The following is an 18,327-nucleotide window of genomic DNA, read 5'->3' as shown; positions in this document are numbered from 1 at the left end:
TAAAATGCTGGTCAACCACATCTGCGACCAACTTTTTCAGAAAGTATGGTGCTAGAACAGCATTAATCATTTCTGTGCACTCTGTTCTGTGCATTATGAAGTGGGTAGCAGCAGTGGAGTCTGAGAAAGCAGCTCTGCATGCTTCTCCAATGTGATCACATGGCAGCATAGAACAGTGTTCAGCAATAGCTAATGCCATGGTGGCCTCAGCCTTTTTTGCAGAGTAAATTTTTTTTACCATAAATGGCAGCTTGTTTTGGGTGGAACTGTTATGAGGCTTTGCCTTTTGAGTATGTTTTTGAGTTGTCATGTGTTTTTTTACATCCCTAAGTTTGGCGTAGAAATCAGCCTTACAATACAGGCAGTATGTCCGTGTATCATCTCCAATAAACGGCTTCAACCAGCCTTTGAATTCAGGGTTCGATTCCCACTCCTTTCTGTATTTTTAAGTGTACAGTTTAGACTGAGACATGATGAGCTAGCCAGCTAGATTTCAGCTTATGTCACAGAGAGGCACACACACAGTGGACTAGGTGTCTGAGGCTATTTTTTATTTTTTTCAATTGAAAGTTTTATTAAGTTTTCTTGTTTTTCAATCAACCAACAAAACACATTCCACATTCACAGACGTGATAGGCTTAAAAAAAAGGGGAAAAAAGTTACAATATATAATAATAATGAATAAAATAAAAAAATACAATTAAAATAAAAGATTAAGAAAAATTAAAAATACATTTTTTTTTGGTATATATATATGTACACATATATATATATATATACACACACACACATACATACATACATACATACATATATATATACATATGTACACACACACACACATATATATATATATACACACACACATACATACATACATACATACATACATACATACATACATACATACATACATACATACATACATACATACATACATACATACATACACATACCTATACATATATACACATACTGTACATACATACATTCACACCCATACACAACCACATATCCTACATACCTACACATACTCACAAAGATCTTTTTAAAGCACACAAAAACATATATAAAACTTGCAGCAGCACTATCAAGGTTCTTATCAGCTATTTCTAGCCTTCGCTGAGACGACGAGCCAATAATTTGTTTTTAGATTTTACAGCACCTTACACAACATGTATCTGCACATTTCCCTAGTCACCCCGTTCACTCTGTCCAGTTTGAAATATAGTTGAATAGTGGAGACCAGAGTCTATCAAACTTGGGCTGTCTCATGTGGAGGTCATAAGTGAGCTTTTCAAGAGGGAGAAAGTCAACAATCTGGTCAATCCACATTTTAAATGTAGGAGGAGTATTAGAGGCCCACAATAGAAGAATACATTTCTTAGCAAAGTATGTAATAGTCATAAGCAAATTTTCTCTGTCAGGATCAAGAACAAAGTCCTGCTGTGCATTAAGAAGATAGATACACGGGGTCATATCAAACTGTAAATCTAGTATTTTCTGTGCAGCAGTATGTATAGTATGTATATATGCCAGAATCTGGCAATCTCTCTACAGCTCCAAAATACATGCATATTGGTTCCACTTTGAGGGACATCTTTTACAGTTAGGAGACATATCGGTTTTCATTCTATGGAGTCTCAAAGGAGTGTAATAAAATTTGTAATTAGATTCTTTCATTTTTACATTAGTAGAGGTGTAGTATACCCTGTTACCAACCTCCGCCCATAACTCATCACTGATAGTCAGACCAAGGTCCTTTTCCCAGATTATTTTCAGAGGAGTAAAGGAGGAGCCTCCTTTCTCAGAAAGGAGTCTATAGATGTAAGATATTTTGCATTTAATGGATTGTGCTGTGACAAGAAGGGTTTCAACTTCATTCAACTGAGTTCTAAACCTCCTCTTGGAGGTAAATGAGGAAATTACATGTCTAATTTGAAGATATTTTAAACAAAAAATGGGATCTTGGCACATTGAATTCACTGCAGAGCTCTTGAAAGGATTTCAGTGTAGTGGTTTTCTGATGAAATAGGTCTGAAAAGGTCCTGATTCCTAGAGTATGCCAAATATTAAAGTTGGCATCACTCAGGGCTTTTGGCAAGTCTGGGTTGCCTACTATAGGCGAGTGAGAACATATTTAGGAGGAAATGCCCAGTTATTTCTTACTGTCCCTCCACACTAGTGTAACGGATGTGAAACGGCTAGCTTAGTTAGCAGTGGTGCGTGCTAAATAGCATTTCAATCGGTTGTGTCACTTGCTCTGAGACCTTGAAGTAGTAGTTCCCCTTGCTCTGCAAGGGCCGTGGCTTTTGTGGAGCGATGGGTAACGATGCTTCGAGGGTGACTGTTGTTGATGTGTGCAGAGGGTCCCTGGGTATGGGCGAGGGGACGGTCTAAAGTTATACTGTTACACTAGTAGGGTGCTGTAAATCACAAAGGTTTTGGCTATGTTGCCCACTTCACTAAATTTATTAATGAATATAATTGAGCTTAAGGGCAATGAACCACAGGATTGGGCTTCTATCTGAATCCACGTTGACTCTTGTCTGTTTGTGATCCATGTTAGCATGTTGCGGATTTGGGCAGTCCAGTAGTACAATTGAAGGGAGGGAAGGGCAAGACCACCCTTAGATTCAGGTTTCGATAGAGTGGAAAACTTGATCCTAGGTTTTTTATTGCCCCATATAAATTTGGTGATGCTTTGGTTAGTTGTTTTGAAAAAGGAGACTGGGACATAGCATGGGAGAATCTGAAATAAGTAGTTCAGTCTAGGGAGGACGTTCATACAGATTACATTAATTCTTCCTACAAAGCTAATTGGGAGGGAGATCCAGGTTTGGAGATCATTCTTGATTCGATCCAGGACTGGAAGATAATTTTCCTTGAAAAGGCTATTCAGATCTGGTGTTATGAAGATCCCGAGGTATTGAAACCCCTGTGTTTTCCATTGGAAAGGACATAGTGTCTTCATAGAGCTGGTGAGTGTAATATTGAGAGGGCAGACAGTGGATTTGTTAAAATTGATCTTATAACCTGAAAACTTGCCATACTGAGCAATTGTGTGTAAAATGAGAGGGAGGGATTTCTCAGGGTTGGATATGTAGAGCAAGACATCATCCGCATAAAGCGAAATCTTGTGCTGCAGGCCGCCTACAGAAACACCCATAATACTTGGATTGCTCCTTATCAACTCTGCCAGAGGCTCCGCCCCCAACAAGTAGAGCAGGGGGGACAGCGAGCACCCTTGTCTTGTGCCCCGTTCTAGAGGGAATCTGTCAGAGTTCAGTCCATTAGTAGTCACCATGGCATTTGGGTGAGAGTACAGTGATTTAATCCATTTAATAAAATTTGGGCCCATATTGAACTTTTCTAAGACTGAAAACAGAAAGCTCCACTCCATCCTGTCAAACGCCTTCTCAGCATCCAGTGAAGCCAGCAGGACAGGGGTCTTCTGTGCGTTTACTTGATCAATAATGTCAAAAAGACGGTGAATGTTATCAGAAGACTATCTGTCTCTAATAAATCCAGTTTGGTCCGCTGTTATTATTTTTGGGAAGAAGAGTGTTTAGTCTTTTGGCGAGCAATTTGGTAATTATTTTATAGTCAAAATCCAACAAGCTTATGGGCCGGAAGGACGAGCAGGATAGGGGGTCCTTGTCCTTTTTGAGCAACACTGCAATGCGAGCTGTGTGCATTGAGTCTGGGAGAACTCCGTTTTTGCAAAAATCCTCCAGCATTGGCATGAAGATAGGGCTGAGCTGGGGCCAAAAAGCTTTGTAGAACTCTCTGGGGAATCCATCTGGGCCTGGGGACTTATTAGGTGGCATGGAGGTAGTAATTACCTCCAGGATCTCCTCAGGAGTAAAGGGGGAGTTGAGATCTTCTTAGTCGGTCTCTGATAGTTTAGGTAGCGAGATTCCCTCTAGGAAAGAGTGGAGTTCTGCCTCCGTGTGTTTTTCCTCAGAGGTATATAGTGCTGACGTCACTCACAATGCACTTTTGCTGTCAGGCACGTGTGTTGTGACTGAGTGTGTGACAGAGAAAATATATTTTTTTGTGTCATTTAGAGGGAAAATGCGTGCATTTTAGCATTTGAGTCACCTTTCAAAAGTTCCTAAAAGCTCCAAATAAATGTTTAAAAGTAGCTAAATTTGTTGCTAGGTGCTGTTTGAAAATGAAGTTGCCAGGGTAGTCTAAAAAGTTGCTAAATCTAGCAACTGGCTGAGAGAAGGACAGTGCACAGTCTAGCCATACCCCCAAGTACTTGTAAGAGGTGACTACCTCAAGCTCTAAGTCCTCAGAGTCTTGCACTGTTTCGCTGTGGTTTTAGTCATCAATCTAGCAAGAGGGCAATATTTTAATGTGGTAGTGTGTGTGTGTGTGTGTGTGTGTGTGTGTGTGTGTGTGTGAGTGAGTGAGTGAGTGAGTGAGTGAGTGAGTGAGTGAGTGAGTGAGTGTCCCGCCCCTAGAAAAATGTGAATGAATAAGCCTATTCATATTTCATAGTATGTCCATATATAGTTATAATCTGTTTTAGGCCATTTAAACAGCTTGCATATCCTACCCATGTACAAGGGGAGAAGGGCTATGTAAAGGGTTTTGATTTTGACATTCTGACCATAAGCAATGTGTCTGCCTCCGACATAAAACGAATGTTTGACTTCCACTCAAAATTACTTATTTAATTACTTTAGATTGAAAGAAGAGAGCTCTCTCTCTTTATCTTAGAGCTATGAAAGTAGTGTATCTATTTCCGCCTGCTCAATATCTATTCAGCAAGTTGCTTTGACATGTCTTGTGCAGTGAAGAATTCGAGCTGGATAAATAAAATAAAAAATAAAAAAATCCCGGAGACGTAACGTTGCAGTGAAGCGATATAAAGGGACTTAATGATTCAGCCGACCACCAGAGGGAGGCAAATACCCGTTCATTCGACAGAGGACGCTGACAGAGTCATAGGAAAGTCTGGATGGTTATAAAACGGTGGGAAATCTATAAAACAAGTAATGTATACATATATGTTTAAGTAATTCTAGTGTCTGATTTCGGGGACTGTCAGTTTGAGGTTAACTAACTAATATTCTACCTAAGAAGATCTGTGATATTTTTTTTAACTAACAAGGATGCACTTAGCATTCTGCAAAGAGTTGTTCAGTTAGGTATCAGCTAATAAACCGTTTTTTCCCTGTACAGGCCAACCACAAATTAGGGCACAAACAACAAAATAAGTAGCTTCTATTCTTGCTTTCTTGACATAAATCTTCGGCAAAATTTGAACTTTGCCGACTCACTGGCCATCAACTCAAAAACACTGCTTCTTTAAATCCACTAGGCAGCCTCGTTTCCGATTTATAAAACATGTGACGTATTTTTTTTTTTTTGCACAAGAAGAACATTCGTCTGTTCTACCAACCTCTTTTGTTCACAGCCCGCTCTCGGTTACCGCTAAAATACGGACAACGTGTATCTAGCTAGTTACCGGGGAATAACATAAAGCTAGTAAACGTCATACAGTGTGTTGTTTTGGGGTACTGCCGACTGCTTTGAAACTAAGTGAATGAAAGCTTTGCAGAACGTGAGCGACATGAGTTCCGACGCTAAGCCCGAGCCTAAAAAAGGCAAAATGGAGAATGAAAGCAAATATCTCCCCGAGCTTCTGGCAGAAAAAGACAGCCTGGATTCGTCATTTACTCACGCAATGAAACTGATATCTGCAGGTAATATATCACAAATATTTTTGTTGAAATGCACATTCGCAGTGACTCCTGAATTTGTTTGTTAGTTATAGTAGGCTATCTCTGGGGTAACGTTAGTTGAAAGAATGACGATGGCTAGCTAACGTATTGTAGCTACGTTAGCTAGTAGTCAAACCGTTCTGGTTTGTAACGTTAACCCATTGATTACTGCACAAATTATTTGTTAAACGTTGACATCTCGTTCATATTTGTCATAAATGAAACGGCTTTTGTTAAACATACACCGCTCTGTACTGTATATATATTTTTTAAGTATTCCCTTGGACAATGGTTGATATGGAAAGGGACATGTTGGCACGAGGTTTTAAGGTAGAGGCATGGCACCAAGTGGGGGGTGTAGTGATGTAACTAACGTTAACGGGATAATCCACCCCAAACCACTGATTCCTGTGATTTACTGTGTAAAGTAACAATTGAACGATGTATTTTGTTTATATAAGCTTGGTAGCAGCATGTGAACATCTCTATGACAGGGCTGGGCCATAATTTTGTATAGAGGACCACATGGGGATTAACAAATATCCAGAGGGCTGCAACAATGTTCTCATTCTTCCAGAACAATGTGCACTTTTTTATTTTTTTTACTCAAACCTGCCGGCCAGATTGAATGTTGCTGAGGCAACATTCATTGGCGTTAGATCTGCACATCTAGGATTGTGCATTCCCGGTAATACGCGTGTAGACCGGCTAAGACATAAAGCATCCATTCAGACTGCAAGCCATACTTTCCATCAGCCATCTAATGGCGAACCACGGGATCGCCTTCATTAAACACAATTGCCCCCACCTTCAGCCAAGGGTGGGCAATATCCTAAATTGTCTGAAAATAATGGGGAAACTGCTCGCAAATTGGGCTTCCGAGGCACTGCATCTCAAAGCTAGAGGCGGCACTACAGACACTCTGGTTTGAGCCCTGGCTGTATCAACCGGCCGTGGCTTGCAGTTTTTGTTTGGAACAGTAGCTAGTTGGCTGACATTATATGAAATGTGGCTGCTTATGTGTTAGTGCTGTAAAAATGTGTAGTTAACGAAACTTGGTAGCTATCACTTCTTTTCTCGACTTAGTTAACCATGACTGGTTGTCTCACCTAGAATGAATGCACTTAACTGTAAGCTGCTTTGAATAAGCGAGTCTACTAAATGACTTATGTAAATCCAGCATTTACAGTTCGATTCCTGAATTTCTGGCAGATATTTTAATTTATAGTAGACACCAGCTGGTGTGCACATCTGAAATTTGATATCTGCGGCAAATTAACTGTACAATTCTTTAGGCAGGAAATTGTTACGTATGTTGGGACCTCTGCCAGCAATGTCATGGCTAAGTGTCAGACCAGGTTATAAACTGCTTCATCCTGCTGCAGTGCTAGTTAACTGCGTTATCGCAGCTTGCCTCACTCCTAGCACCAATTTATACCAGACAGTTCCCGTTACCTGTCTGTCTCAAACTAAACAGGAGTGTGCATTACAAGTTTGGATTCTACAGTCTGATCAGCCATTTTTTGTTAATTATGTCAAATTAATGGTGTCTCTGATTCTTGAGACTCACCTTAACAGCCCCACTGCACCCCATTGTAACAATTACAGCATCCGGGTTGAAGACTAAAGGCCAACTTGTCATTTTCAGTAGGATTTTGAGGCCTGTTTGCCAGTTCTGATGCTTTCATAATTATACGGGTGTTTATCTAGTGAGCGGAGCTCAGTTTCCCCATAATGTTTTGGGATCTTGGCGGTTGTGCAATGTCTAATGCCTGCAGCATTTCACTGTTGGGGCATCTGTGTTGTAGAGGATTAGAGACCAATTGTCACACAACTGTCTGTTCTATGCCAGTTGTTTTTGAGGAAATGCAGGTGCTAAAATGTCTAGATCCGTTGGCTTTTGTCTTGACTCCAGGATGTTCTCTAGTAGGGCAATGCTCAGATGTCGCTACTTTAGTTATTTATACTTGGCTTGGACCAAGCTCTGCTAATTGCTTGTGAATTATGAACATTTCATGAAGCACTTGCAATACGTTCAATCATTATCAATGGTACAGTAATGATTTACTCAAACTAAAAACCCATGTTTTCCTGTCTGTAGAGATTGAAAGGATTCAGAAAGGAGAGTCAAAGAAAGAGGCAGAAAGAGAAACATACTTGGACCTGTGTACCACAAAGAACATCAAGGTCAAAGAACGTGTGCTAATTCCCGTCAAGCAGTACCCAAGGGTGAGTAAAGTTTTTTTTTTTTTTTTTTTTTTTTTTTGGTCTCCATCGAAAGTCGGTAATTTTATTTTTTTACTCAATCTTTAGCCTAACATCTGAAAGATTTATGATAGAATCATGCAGTTTGGGCCATTGTGTTTAAAATGTGATTACTTTTGTGGGGGGACGTAATTACACATTTGTAGACTGCAGGAAGCCCAAACGGATATAATATTGTACTAGAACATAATCTCAAACCTTGTTTGTATATGGTTACATACACTCAGTGACCAGTTCACTAGGTACACCCATCTAGTACCGGGTCGGGTCGCACTTTGCCTCCTGAACAGCTGGAATTCTTCAGGGCATGGATACTTTGCTCAGTTGTCAAGGGACCTAATGTGTGCCAGGAAAACATTTCTTACACCATTGCCACCAGCCTGTACTGTTGACACCAGGCAGGATGGGGCCATAGACTCATGCTCGATTGTCCACAGTTGGTGATTGCATGCCCAGTGGAGCCGCTTCTTGTTTTTAGCTGATAGGAGTGGAACCCAGTGTGGTTATCTGCTGCCATAGCCCATCTGAGACAAGGACCGATGAGTTGTGCGTTTTGAGATGCCATTCTGTGCACCCCTTTTTACTGAACTCTTTGTGGCCCTCCTGTTAGCTTGCGGATTCTTGCCATTCTCCTTCAACCTCCCATCAACAGGCTGTCAGCTGTCTTTGCCCACAGGACTGCCGCTGACTGGATGTTTTCCAGTCAGCGGCATGGTGAGAGAGCGTGCTTTCTCACCATTCTCTGTAAACCCTGGACACGGTTGTATGTGAAAATAGCAGGAGGCTGGACTTTTCTGTGATGCTGGAACCAGCGCAGATGGCACTGACTATTATACGACACGAAGTTGCTTAGGTCACTCGCTTTGCCCATTCTAATGTTCAATAGAACAGTAACTGGATGCCTGTCTGCCTGCTTTATATAGCAGGCCATGTGACTACCTGTCCTGTCCGTAGGTGTGAACTGTTTTCACGAATTGGGTGGTGTACCTTAACTGGTTTATATCTCTATGCGTAGGAATAATTTAGAACAGATTTCCAAAATTGAAATCACTTGGCGCTGGTTTTATGTGTGTGTGTGTGTCCCAATTATTTTTTTTGGGGGGGGGGGGGGGTTGCTCAGAACAGAAGCCAAATAAAATTATTCGCCAGTGGGGCAACCCTGCTCTACTTCGTCTGGCTTTCCTTTACTGTCAAGGGACTCGTCACTGACATGGAATGAAAACAACTTCCACCCCTCAGGGTTTTCAGTGACCAACTTTAATGGATATGACTGCATGTAGTGGAATGATGCTTTTTAATTTCAGGGGAGTGAAGTTGAAATGGTATGTCACAGTGCTCATTCAGACATGCAGAATAAAGACATCCGCATCATTCCATTCTGGAACTTCATGCATATATTATGACATGTCTCTTTGTTGGTGATTGGTCAACAATGGGGATTGTTCAATGAAGTGTTGTCATTTGTGCAAATTTTCAATTGAGAAATACCAAACATCTTTGTTGGATGTAAAATTTGAAGATCTCTTCTAAGATCTCTTCTGCAAAAATTTCAAATTTCAATAAATGACAGATTTTGAGTTATGGTGAATTAATCTATTTCAAGGATTTGTTTACTGGCTATTGCGTTTCAAGATGGACAAGTGGTACTATTGTCGTTTTACAAGCTTGCTCGTTCACCTCGCAGAATTTGGCTGACATGTGCAAGGCTTAAGGCTTCTAGATATGAATTAATACAAAATGGCCCACATAAATGGGCAATTGCAGAAAGAGCGGCGTTGGTTTGACCATCTGATACTTGAAATTCATTCATCTTAATTTCGATGTGCCGAAACCGCTCTCGTATCTACCGCCATTAAACATGGACCGATCTCAGTCTCCTGGGCAGGCTCTCGTCCTCTTTCATTTGAGTAAGGAAAAGGGGAAACTAAATGGCCCTCGCTATCATGTTAGAGTGCCTGAGTGACAAATTAATCTATTAATGTTAATTACTGTCTCGGGCAGCAGACTGACTGTCCCTGATCTCCCTTAGCCGGGGTGGGAAAGGCATGCATCACACTAGGTTGAATAGGCTGTGCTACGATATCTTCCTCAGTCTAGCAACATGATATATGACTCTGTTTAATTCAATCTGCATCAAGAGGCTATTTGTGTAATCTCTTTTCAAATAAAAATTTTTCAGTTCAACTTTGTTGGTAAGATCCTGGGACCCCAGGGGAACACGATCAAGCGACTCCAGGAGGAAACAGGAGCAAAGATCTCTGTGTTGGGCAAAGGTTCCATGAGAGACAAGGCGAAGGTAAGAATGTCGGGAGGAGCTGACCAGGTACATGCGTGGAGTCCCTTTGAAACAAACATTTAGCAATCAAATTAGTATTTGGGAAATTTACTGAGTAGCATTGGACTTAATTTAAGCAATAAGGCCCGAGGGGTTGTGAAATATGACCAATATGCTAAGGGAAGTTCTTAGGCACAACGCAACGCGGTGCGCTTTGACAAAGTCCTTAGCTGTGGTATGTTGGCCATACATCACAAACCCCTGAGGTATCTTATTGCTATTACAAACTGATTACCAATGTGATTAAAGCATTAAAAAGGTTTTGTCATACCCGTGGTATATGGCTTTTAGGGCTCGAACCACCTAGTTTATGTAATTTTGTACGTTCATTTCAGGAGGAAGAGCTGAGAAAGGGTGGTGAGCCCAAATATGCTCATCTGGGCATGGAATTGCATGTCTTCATAGAGGTGTTTGCCCCCATACCTGAGGCATACCTGCGCATGGCTCATGCAATGGACGAGGTCAAGAAGTTCCTCATCCCTGTAAGTATCCCAGAGAGTATCCTGCTTCAGCCACAGACATTTTAAAGTTGTGATCTATGGGTTGATTTATGATGGCTTAGCAAATGGCCCAAGATTTTCCATGCTGCTGCCATGTTCTAATCACAGACCTGCCATGTTAATGTAGCTACTACTTTCTTTACTTATAAGCAGGACACCATGGATGGTATCTGCCAGGATCAGTTCATGGAGATTGGCTACCTAAATGGAGGTCAGGACTCACAATCCAGGGGAAGAGGGGGCCCCCCAGGCAGGGGCAGGGGAGCACCCCCACCCAACTCTGCAGGAGCCAGGTAGGATTCAGTGCCTTTGGCAACCCCTTATTTTACAAGACCACAATCTTTCCAACTTTAAATTTACAAGTATATTTTGTTTTTCTTCAGGGGGCGAGGAATGCCACCTCGTGGAGGAGCCCCTCGTGGTGGAGCTTCCCGAGGAGGGCCACCCAGGGGTGGGTCCACCAGAGGGGCTCCAGCTGGTCGGGGTGGACCCCCCTCCACACCCGCTAGAGGAGGCACAGCTCAACGTTCCAGACCCCCCGCACAAGGGACGCAAAGGATGCTCCCGTCCCCAGCCCACTCCCACCAGCAGCACCATCAGCAGCACCAACATGCGCAACCACCCAAGGCTGAGGCCTATGATGAATATGTACGTCAAACCACTCAATTGTTAAGTCATTGTGTTGTGTACCTAGTCTCTTTCAGAACTAAAGAGGAGCTGTCAGTTTAAGGTCGTATTTATTATAGGTCTATTTATCACGGCTGACAAGTCACCTCTTCATTCACGGTTATCTACCATTGATTTTTTTCTACACTAGATCACTGATAGGGGGTGCTGTGTTGAATCAACTGTGCCTCCATCTTGGCATTCCTAACATTGTAAAATATTTTGGGAGCATTAAATTATTGATGTCTACATTTGTTTTTGCCACACTTGTTCTTTTGTACACACTTGTTCTTTTGTACACCTTGGTGTATATGTGAGTTTAACAAACTATTTTTCCTTACATTTTAATTTTCGATTAGTAATATTACAGACCCCACAAACTTAAATACAACTGCTTGTGTCCTTGAAAAATTATTGAACTACTGTAAAATCCCATTAATTAAGGAGGATTGCTCCTACTGGGGAGTGCCGCTGACCGTTTGCTTCAGTCTCTATGCCCAATGTATAGCATCAGCAATCCAGGGTTTATAGAAATCATTAGTATCAGTCCAATGGAACCTTTCTAGTACACTTGAGGTGTTTGTTCTGACATTACTCTAGCGTTGTACATGTACCATGTCATTCTGTGGTTAATTGCTTATGTTGTCTTTTCCCCAGCCTGCCTATGAAGAAAGCTATGCTGAGCCTGCATATGAAGGTTATGACAGTTATTACAGTCAACAACCTCCACAAGCGTAAGTTTCTACCTCGTAGTATAATGGTTCATTGTGAGTTTTTAAACAGCGAAGTGGCCAATCCTCAGGACAGTGTAGGGGCGCAGACATTTCCTCTCACAATATTCAATGTAGTGTCAAAATGGTGGAAGACTGTTTGACCTTCTCTTCTCAGGGATACAGAGTACTATGACTACGGACATGGAGAGGCTCAGGAGGCCTTTGAACCCTATGGTAAGATGATAGTAAATTAATGTTGGTGAAAGTTGGTATAACCAATGTTCTTATTTTCACATACATTCTCAGATATTGAAATGACATAATTGGTCCAAACCGGTCATCTGTCAATGAAACATTGACCTTTGTTTGGGACTTTTGTGTGCATTTTCTCTCGTAGCCCAGGACGATTGGGAGGGTTCGTGGCCCACCACTGGAGGCAAAGCCCCTCCTGCAAGGCAGGATAAGCGGGGGTCCTACAGAGAGCATCCATACGGAAGATACTGAACGGCTCTGGTAGAGGGTTGCCCTGGCAACTGTCTCCCATTGTAAATCACTTTTAACTCTCTGAAGTAATTTCCCTCTTTTTCTTTAATTTTTTAAAAATGGTTTGAGAGCAGGGTAATTGGATGTATTGCATCGAATGGGCGTAGCAAGCAAATGCAAGGATTTTGATAAAAAGTTTCATTCAATGTTTGTTTCCACTGCATCTTTGAGTTAAGATCTAATTTAATGGTTGCTTGAAGATTTAAAAAAAATGAAGAAAAAAAAAACTTGATACCTTGTGTAGTTTAATGTTCAAAAATGTTATTTCAGTTTGTCTGTCATGAGAGGATTCAGTGGCAGTTGCAGACTCATTTAGGCTGCATTTCAAAAGTATTTTTAGCTAATAAACTTGATCAATGACATCAATGTAACATCGGCAACTTAGAATGAATGGGGAAGAACCTAAATACATTTCTGGACAATTTTGTTTGTATAATCTAAAATTCCATAGGTTCAATTTTTTTTTTTTTTCTTGAGTTTTGAAATCTATCCTTATTAGACACTTGAGACGGTCTGTCCTAAAATATCTCGAGTCATTTCAATTTGACTTGATTGTGTAGTACATTCTACTATAGATATATTTTGTGATTGGCTTACTTTAGTCTACATCTTATTGGGCTGACTGATGGAAATTCTGGTGAATTACTCTATTTTGTGTCCTACCAAGATTTGGACATGGTCTTTATGTAAGAACTGCAGCCAACTCAATATTATGTACATAAACTAAGGACAATTGTATTGCTATCTAAAGTTGTGCAGTCTCCAAAATGCATAGTGCTATATGTGTACTCTTGCCTAAATAGGATACTAAATATATCCACAAATGTTTTGCTGCAGTGCGTTGTATCAATAAAGCCTAATTTGTTTTTGTTTTTTATCCAACTAAACCTGGTATTTTGCTTTTGTTGTATAGTAATGCCTTCCACTAATAAAACTGATCCTCATTTTGAGGCTCTTCACAAAACTCGAAAACAATCACCAGATTATTGCATGTACATAGACAAAAGCAACCAAAAAGAACATTGCTCTATTTTGATAAAGAGCACATCCTCTTCGTCTCTCTCTTTAATAGAGGATCTAGAAGAGACCCATTATGTCACGTAAAATAACGATGGTTCCTTAAGGTAATGTATTTCCAAATACTTCGCCTGACAATGATAGTGCCTGGACTTGTATTATTTGAAGTCAATTGTTACGACAGCCCACTTCCTCAAGCTTCCCAATGATCCATGTATTTTTAGTCATTTGAAATAACTGATTTTCAACAGTATTTCAAGTCAAGCTTGCAGGATTCTTACTTGACTTTAATAAAACCAGCCAGCATGACTTTGCATCAAAGAAAAATATCGCAGGGGAGAGGATGCTAAAAGCCTAAAGATCACGTCAAGAAGGTAAAACGAACCCCAACTGTCATTTGTTAGATATTTTTTGTCTTATGCACAAAATGCTAGAACCTGCTAGTCATCCAAAACCAGTTGTCCAAAAATGCATACCTGCATAATATGCTATGACCTGTTTCAAACAAAATAGTTGTGCAAAATTATTAGAATTGATTGTAATGCAACTCTTGCTAAAATTGAAGTTAATGGTCCAATCATTTCAACTGCCCTCCCTGGCTTTTTTTTGTTTGGTATTTTTAGAATAATGTTAAAATAACAAGTCAATAAGTCATGGTTATAAAGACTTACAACCTCCGCTTGAGTTGCATGACATTTGCAGTGAAATATTAGTCTTGCATGAATGATCGTTTTCAAGTACATGTTAGTTGTCAACAGCACTTGCACAGGGGTCTCATTGTATTTCTGTCCCCAGGTATTCCGAGTAAGTCCCTCTCTGGGTTTGAGAAAGGCATCGGACTTGAGCTGAATAAAGTCCTCTGGGTAAGTCGTCCATTACTCTTCAGCAATGTCATGGAATTTGACTGGCTAAAGCTGCTATAGTATTTTAGGTTTTACTATTACTTAAATTGAGGAAAACTGATGAAATGATGAGTGAACAACGTCTGCTATCCACCTGAGTATTCCTCATTTTGCGTGTGCTTGTTGAAGTTGGCCAGAAAGCTCCTAGTCCTCTTCACAACTAACTGCAATGTTTTTGTAATGGACCCTCAAGCTGAATTTTGTCAGGGTCTTTACCAGCTGTAGTAGAAGATCAAACCAGTGTTGTGACAAAGTACTTACTGCTAGACTGGAGGAAGGCAGGTGGAAATGTTGGTGATCTCCAATTTTGTTCTCAATCGGGTTTTGGGAAGTGCTCCGTTTTTAGTTGCTCAACAGGGTGACTTGTGAATTTATCGTTTCAACAGGTATAATCCAGTGAAAGGCCTTGAAGACTGCACAGGTAACTTAAGCCTGGCAGCCCCATGTTTTGTTTGGGGCTTAACTGTCAGGATTGCCACAAGGCTTTTCTTACACAAGATATGCCCATCAGTTTGCTATAAATGAGGATGTGTGTTCGCTCCAGCACTTATGGATAATGGCACTCCCTGGAATATGTCTGCAAGTCTCCAGAGAAAGAACATGAGGCTTACAGTGCATTCAACTTGAGAGGATGAAGTAAATGCGCTGGTTCCTGACAAAGCAGCTTGGAGTAAGAGGAACTGAGTTGTATTCTGGGAAATTATGCAGACAATTACATTGATAGAAGGTACAATCTGCAATATCAACTTATCTACGCCCTAAGATTATCATTGCTACATTTCCTTGACTTTATTTTTTACCTCGTTTTACTTGTTTTTTTTTTGTGTTTGTAAAATTGTAGTTGCCTCAGGAAGGTCTTGAATCATTTCTGTGCAGAATAACCTTCCTTTCTTAAATAAATCTCAATATTCTGATTAAGCTATCTTTTTGTCAAATTATGTTTTACATTTTAGTCATTTAGCAGATACTTATCCAGAGCAATTTACATGAGCAATTGGGGTTCAGTGCTCTGTTCAATGGCACATTGACAGATTTTTCAGTCGGCTCAGATTCAAACTAGGTCACTGGCATAATGGGCTCAACCTGCTGCTTTGAGGCTCGTGTATATAAGGTCAACCCTTCAGCTGCCTCCCTTATTTATACTGAGAAAATATAAACGTAACCCTTTTACTGAATTACAGGAAATCAGTCATTTGAAATATTCATTAGGCGCTAATCGATGGATTTCACATGACGGGGTAGAGGCGCAGCCATGGGAGTGCATTGTCCCACCCACTTGGGAGCCGGGGCTGCCGTGGTTACATGTGTTCTGGTGTTGAGGCCGGTTGGACATACTGCCAAAATCTTTAAAAATAATTTGAGGTTTATGGTAGAGAAATTAACAGCTGGCAACAGCTCTGTTGGACATTCCTGCATTCATCATGCCAATTGCACACTCCCTCAACTTGAGACACGTGGCATTGTGTTGTGACAACTGCACATTTGAGGCCTGATGCATTTTATTGTCCCCAGTGCAAGGTGTAACGGTGTAATGATCATGCTGTTAATCAGCTTCTTGATATTCCGCACCTGTCAAGTGACTGGATTATTCTGTGATCTTGTATTTCAGCTCATGAAACCAACACTTTACACGTTTTTGTTCAGTATAAATAAACTTGTGTTGTCAATGTTGAGTAACCATCTCTTGTATCATGCTCCCTTGTCCCATCTATTTTCTCACTCTAAATAAATTAACAGCATCTTTCTGTGGACCAGGTATCTAATGGCAGTATTGTGAGAGCAGCTGGTCTGGTTTCTCTTTCAAGCTCTCACTTCCATCCACTGTCTTATGCTGGGAGATGTCTGGCCCCATTCTGTCAGGAGGATGGGAAGGCTGAATATTGACAAAGGCAAAGCAGTGGGAAGTAGGGGTGCTCAAACACAAAAGTTTTCACAATTCGTGCACTGGGAATTTATTAGTATTATCAGAACGATATAAACGTCTAGAGCAGGCAATGTTTTTCCAACACCTCCACTTTGGCAAAAAAGGTCGTTGTATAATTAAGAACAGTATCTTGCAGGATCCAATACTTTGAATTGTAAGTTGTTGCCCTCTGCGGTTGTCATTCAAATAGTCAAGAACGAGCACAGTCCTGTGCCAAGTTATGGGCAAAGACGCAACTTCCATATAAAATGTTATATTTTTCTTGACGAGAACATGGAAAACAACCGCTAATATGTACAGTATTAATGTATCCTTACCAACCAGGCTGGTCATTAGGTTTGTACCTGTGTAATTTATCACCAAGAAGAGGAAACAATGTACAATAAAGTAATTGAGTACATTGAACAAGTGGTTTGTGATATCTGGTTCAGTTGGTAGCGCATGGCTCTTACATTGTTAGGGTAATGATTTCGATTCCCACGGCAGACCAGTATGAAAATGTATACACTCCCTTTAGTATGCGCAACACGAAAAAAAAAAATGAGCGTATTCCTTTATCGTTGGCTTTTCTAAATAAATGTTTGGTATTCGACTAGGAATGCATTGAAGATCGACCGGTTGGTGACCACTGAGGATATACGCTGTAGTTTGCCGTAGGATTCAAAAATCCAGCGGGCACGAAATGGCGCTTGAGTCGAGAGAAGAAATGTGGTCGAGCGAGCAGAGGACGGGTGCCGCGAGCGCTGGCCAGCGTGGTGCGCAAAAATTAAACTTGAGTTTGTGATCGAGCAGAACTGCATTTTTGCACGCAGTAGCCTTACAGTAATTCGAGAGTAGAAGTGTGTTTGCCTGAAGAAGTTCTTACTACATGTTAAGACTCATTATTGCACTCACAAATAAGGAGCGTTCCCACACGAATGCATTTTCTTCACCTCACCAATTGTTTAGTTTGCTCTCAAATCTAGTTTGCGCTCGCAACTACTTACTATGGCTAGCATTTCCTCCGATATAAAATTACAATGAACGTAGCAGTCTACTGAAACGCGATTGGTCAGTTTTTTTTTGGACCAATCACGACTTGAGTGTTCTCATCGGATTTTGGACAGTGAAAGATGGCTGAGTTATTCCTACAAAGTGGTGCCTTTTATGTCCCCAGGAAATATCACTTATTTAGTGTCAAGTGTGGATTCCAAAAGGCCTAATTACATGTTTAAAATCTTTCATTGTTTTATAGTCCTAGTTAAATTCTCTGCAAATATTTTATTTATTTAATTTAAGATGTTCAGTGTGTCCCTATTCACTTTCCACACTGTTAGTTTGCAGAGTCTGTGGATGAATAGTGCAGAATGCAAAGTCCATGGAGGAGAGGATGGTTGGTGAGGGCCACAGCACAAGAAACTGTTCAGGTGATGGTAGGTTTTGGTCGTGGTTGACCTGAACCGTTTGCCAAGGAAGGGGAGGTGAATGGGGTCGGCGGTGATCTTTCCTGCATGCTTCCTTGCCCTGCAGTCGTGCAGAACCTTGGAGGGCAGATGGCAGGCAATGACCCTCAGCAGACCGGACAATCCGTTGCAGTGATGGAAGAGATAAGGATGGACTTGATGGTCATTTAGAACTGAATCAGTCCACCGCATTCAAAAGAGGGCTGAGGACAAAACAACACCAAACATTGCACTGAGGAACAGATTTTGAATAGTAATTGTCTGACTGGGAACTACCATTGT

At 40.9% G+C, this 18,327-nt stretch overlaps 1 protein-coding gene across 4 annotated transcripts; it reads left to right on the top strand.

Moving 5' to 3' along the window:
• The first annotated feature begins 5,376 nt into the window (after positions 1 to 5,376).
• On the top strand, positions 5,377 to 15,597 carry LOC135508282 (KH domain-containing, RNA-binding, signal transduction-associated protein 1-like). 4 transcript variants are annotated; one of them, XM_064928360.1, is made up of 12 exons: positions 5,377 to 5,720; positions 7,840 to 7,967; positions 10,183 to 10,299; positions 10,674 to 10,820; positions 10,989 to 11,131; positions 11,222 to 11,486; positions 12,162 to 12,238; positions 12,393 to 12,451; positions 12,615 to 14,151; positions 14,573 to 14,640; positions 15,066 to 15,100; positions 15,224 to 15,597. In XM_064928360.1, the coding sequence occupies exons 1-9, from the start codon at positions 5,561 to 5,563 to the stop codon at positions 12,719 to 12,721; spliced, it is 1,203 nt and encodes a 400-aa protein (XP_064784432.1). In that variant the 5' UTR covers positions 5,377 to 5,560; the 3' UTR covers positions 12,722 to 14,151; positions 14,573 to 14,640; positions 15,066 to 15,100; positions 15,224 to 15,597. The 4 variants fall into 4 exon arrangements, with proteins under 4 accessions (XP_064784432.1, XP_064784434.1, XP_064784433.1 ...); XM_064928362.1 differs by having other exon boundaries at positions 10,992 to 11,131; positions 15,066 to 15,597; XM_064928361.1 differs by having other exon boundaries at positions 12,615 to 12,786; positions 15,066 to 15,597.
• Positions 15,598 to 18,327: the final 2,730 nt, after the last annotated feature.

Source organism: Oncorhynchus masou, chromosome 21 (assembly GCF_036934945.1).
Source record: "Oncorhynchus masou masou isolate Uvic2021 chromosome 21, UVic_Omas_1.1, whole genome shotgun sequence".
Taxonomy (NCBI): Eukaryota; Metazoa; Chordata; class Actinopteri; order Salmoniformes; family Salmonidae; genus Oncorhynchus; species Oncorhynchus masou.
The sequence above is the reverse complement of the archived record's forward strand: the minus strand, read 5'-3'. Positions and strand labels throughout refer to the sequence as shown.

What these genes read in the sequence shown, in the direction of transcription:
- LOC135508282 (XM_064928361.1), top strand. Translation starts at nt 5,561, where the DNA reads ATGAAAGCTTTGCAGAACGTGAGCGACATGAGTTCCGACGCTAAGCCC. An exon ending in CTGAGGCCTATGATGAATAT is followed by an intron (nt 11,487 to 12,161) that starts GTACGTCAAACC and finishes TCTTTTCCCCAG; the next exon opens with CCTGCCTATGAAGAAAGCTA. An exon ending in AGTCAACAACCTCCACAAGC is followed by an intron (nt 12,239 to 12,392) that starts GTAAGTTTCTAC and finishes TTCTCTTCTCAG; the next exon opens with GGATACAGAGTACTATGACT.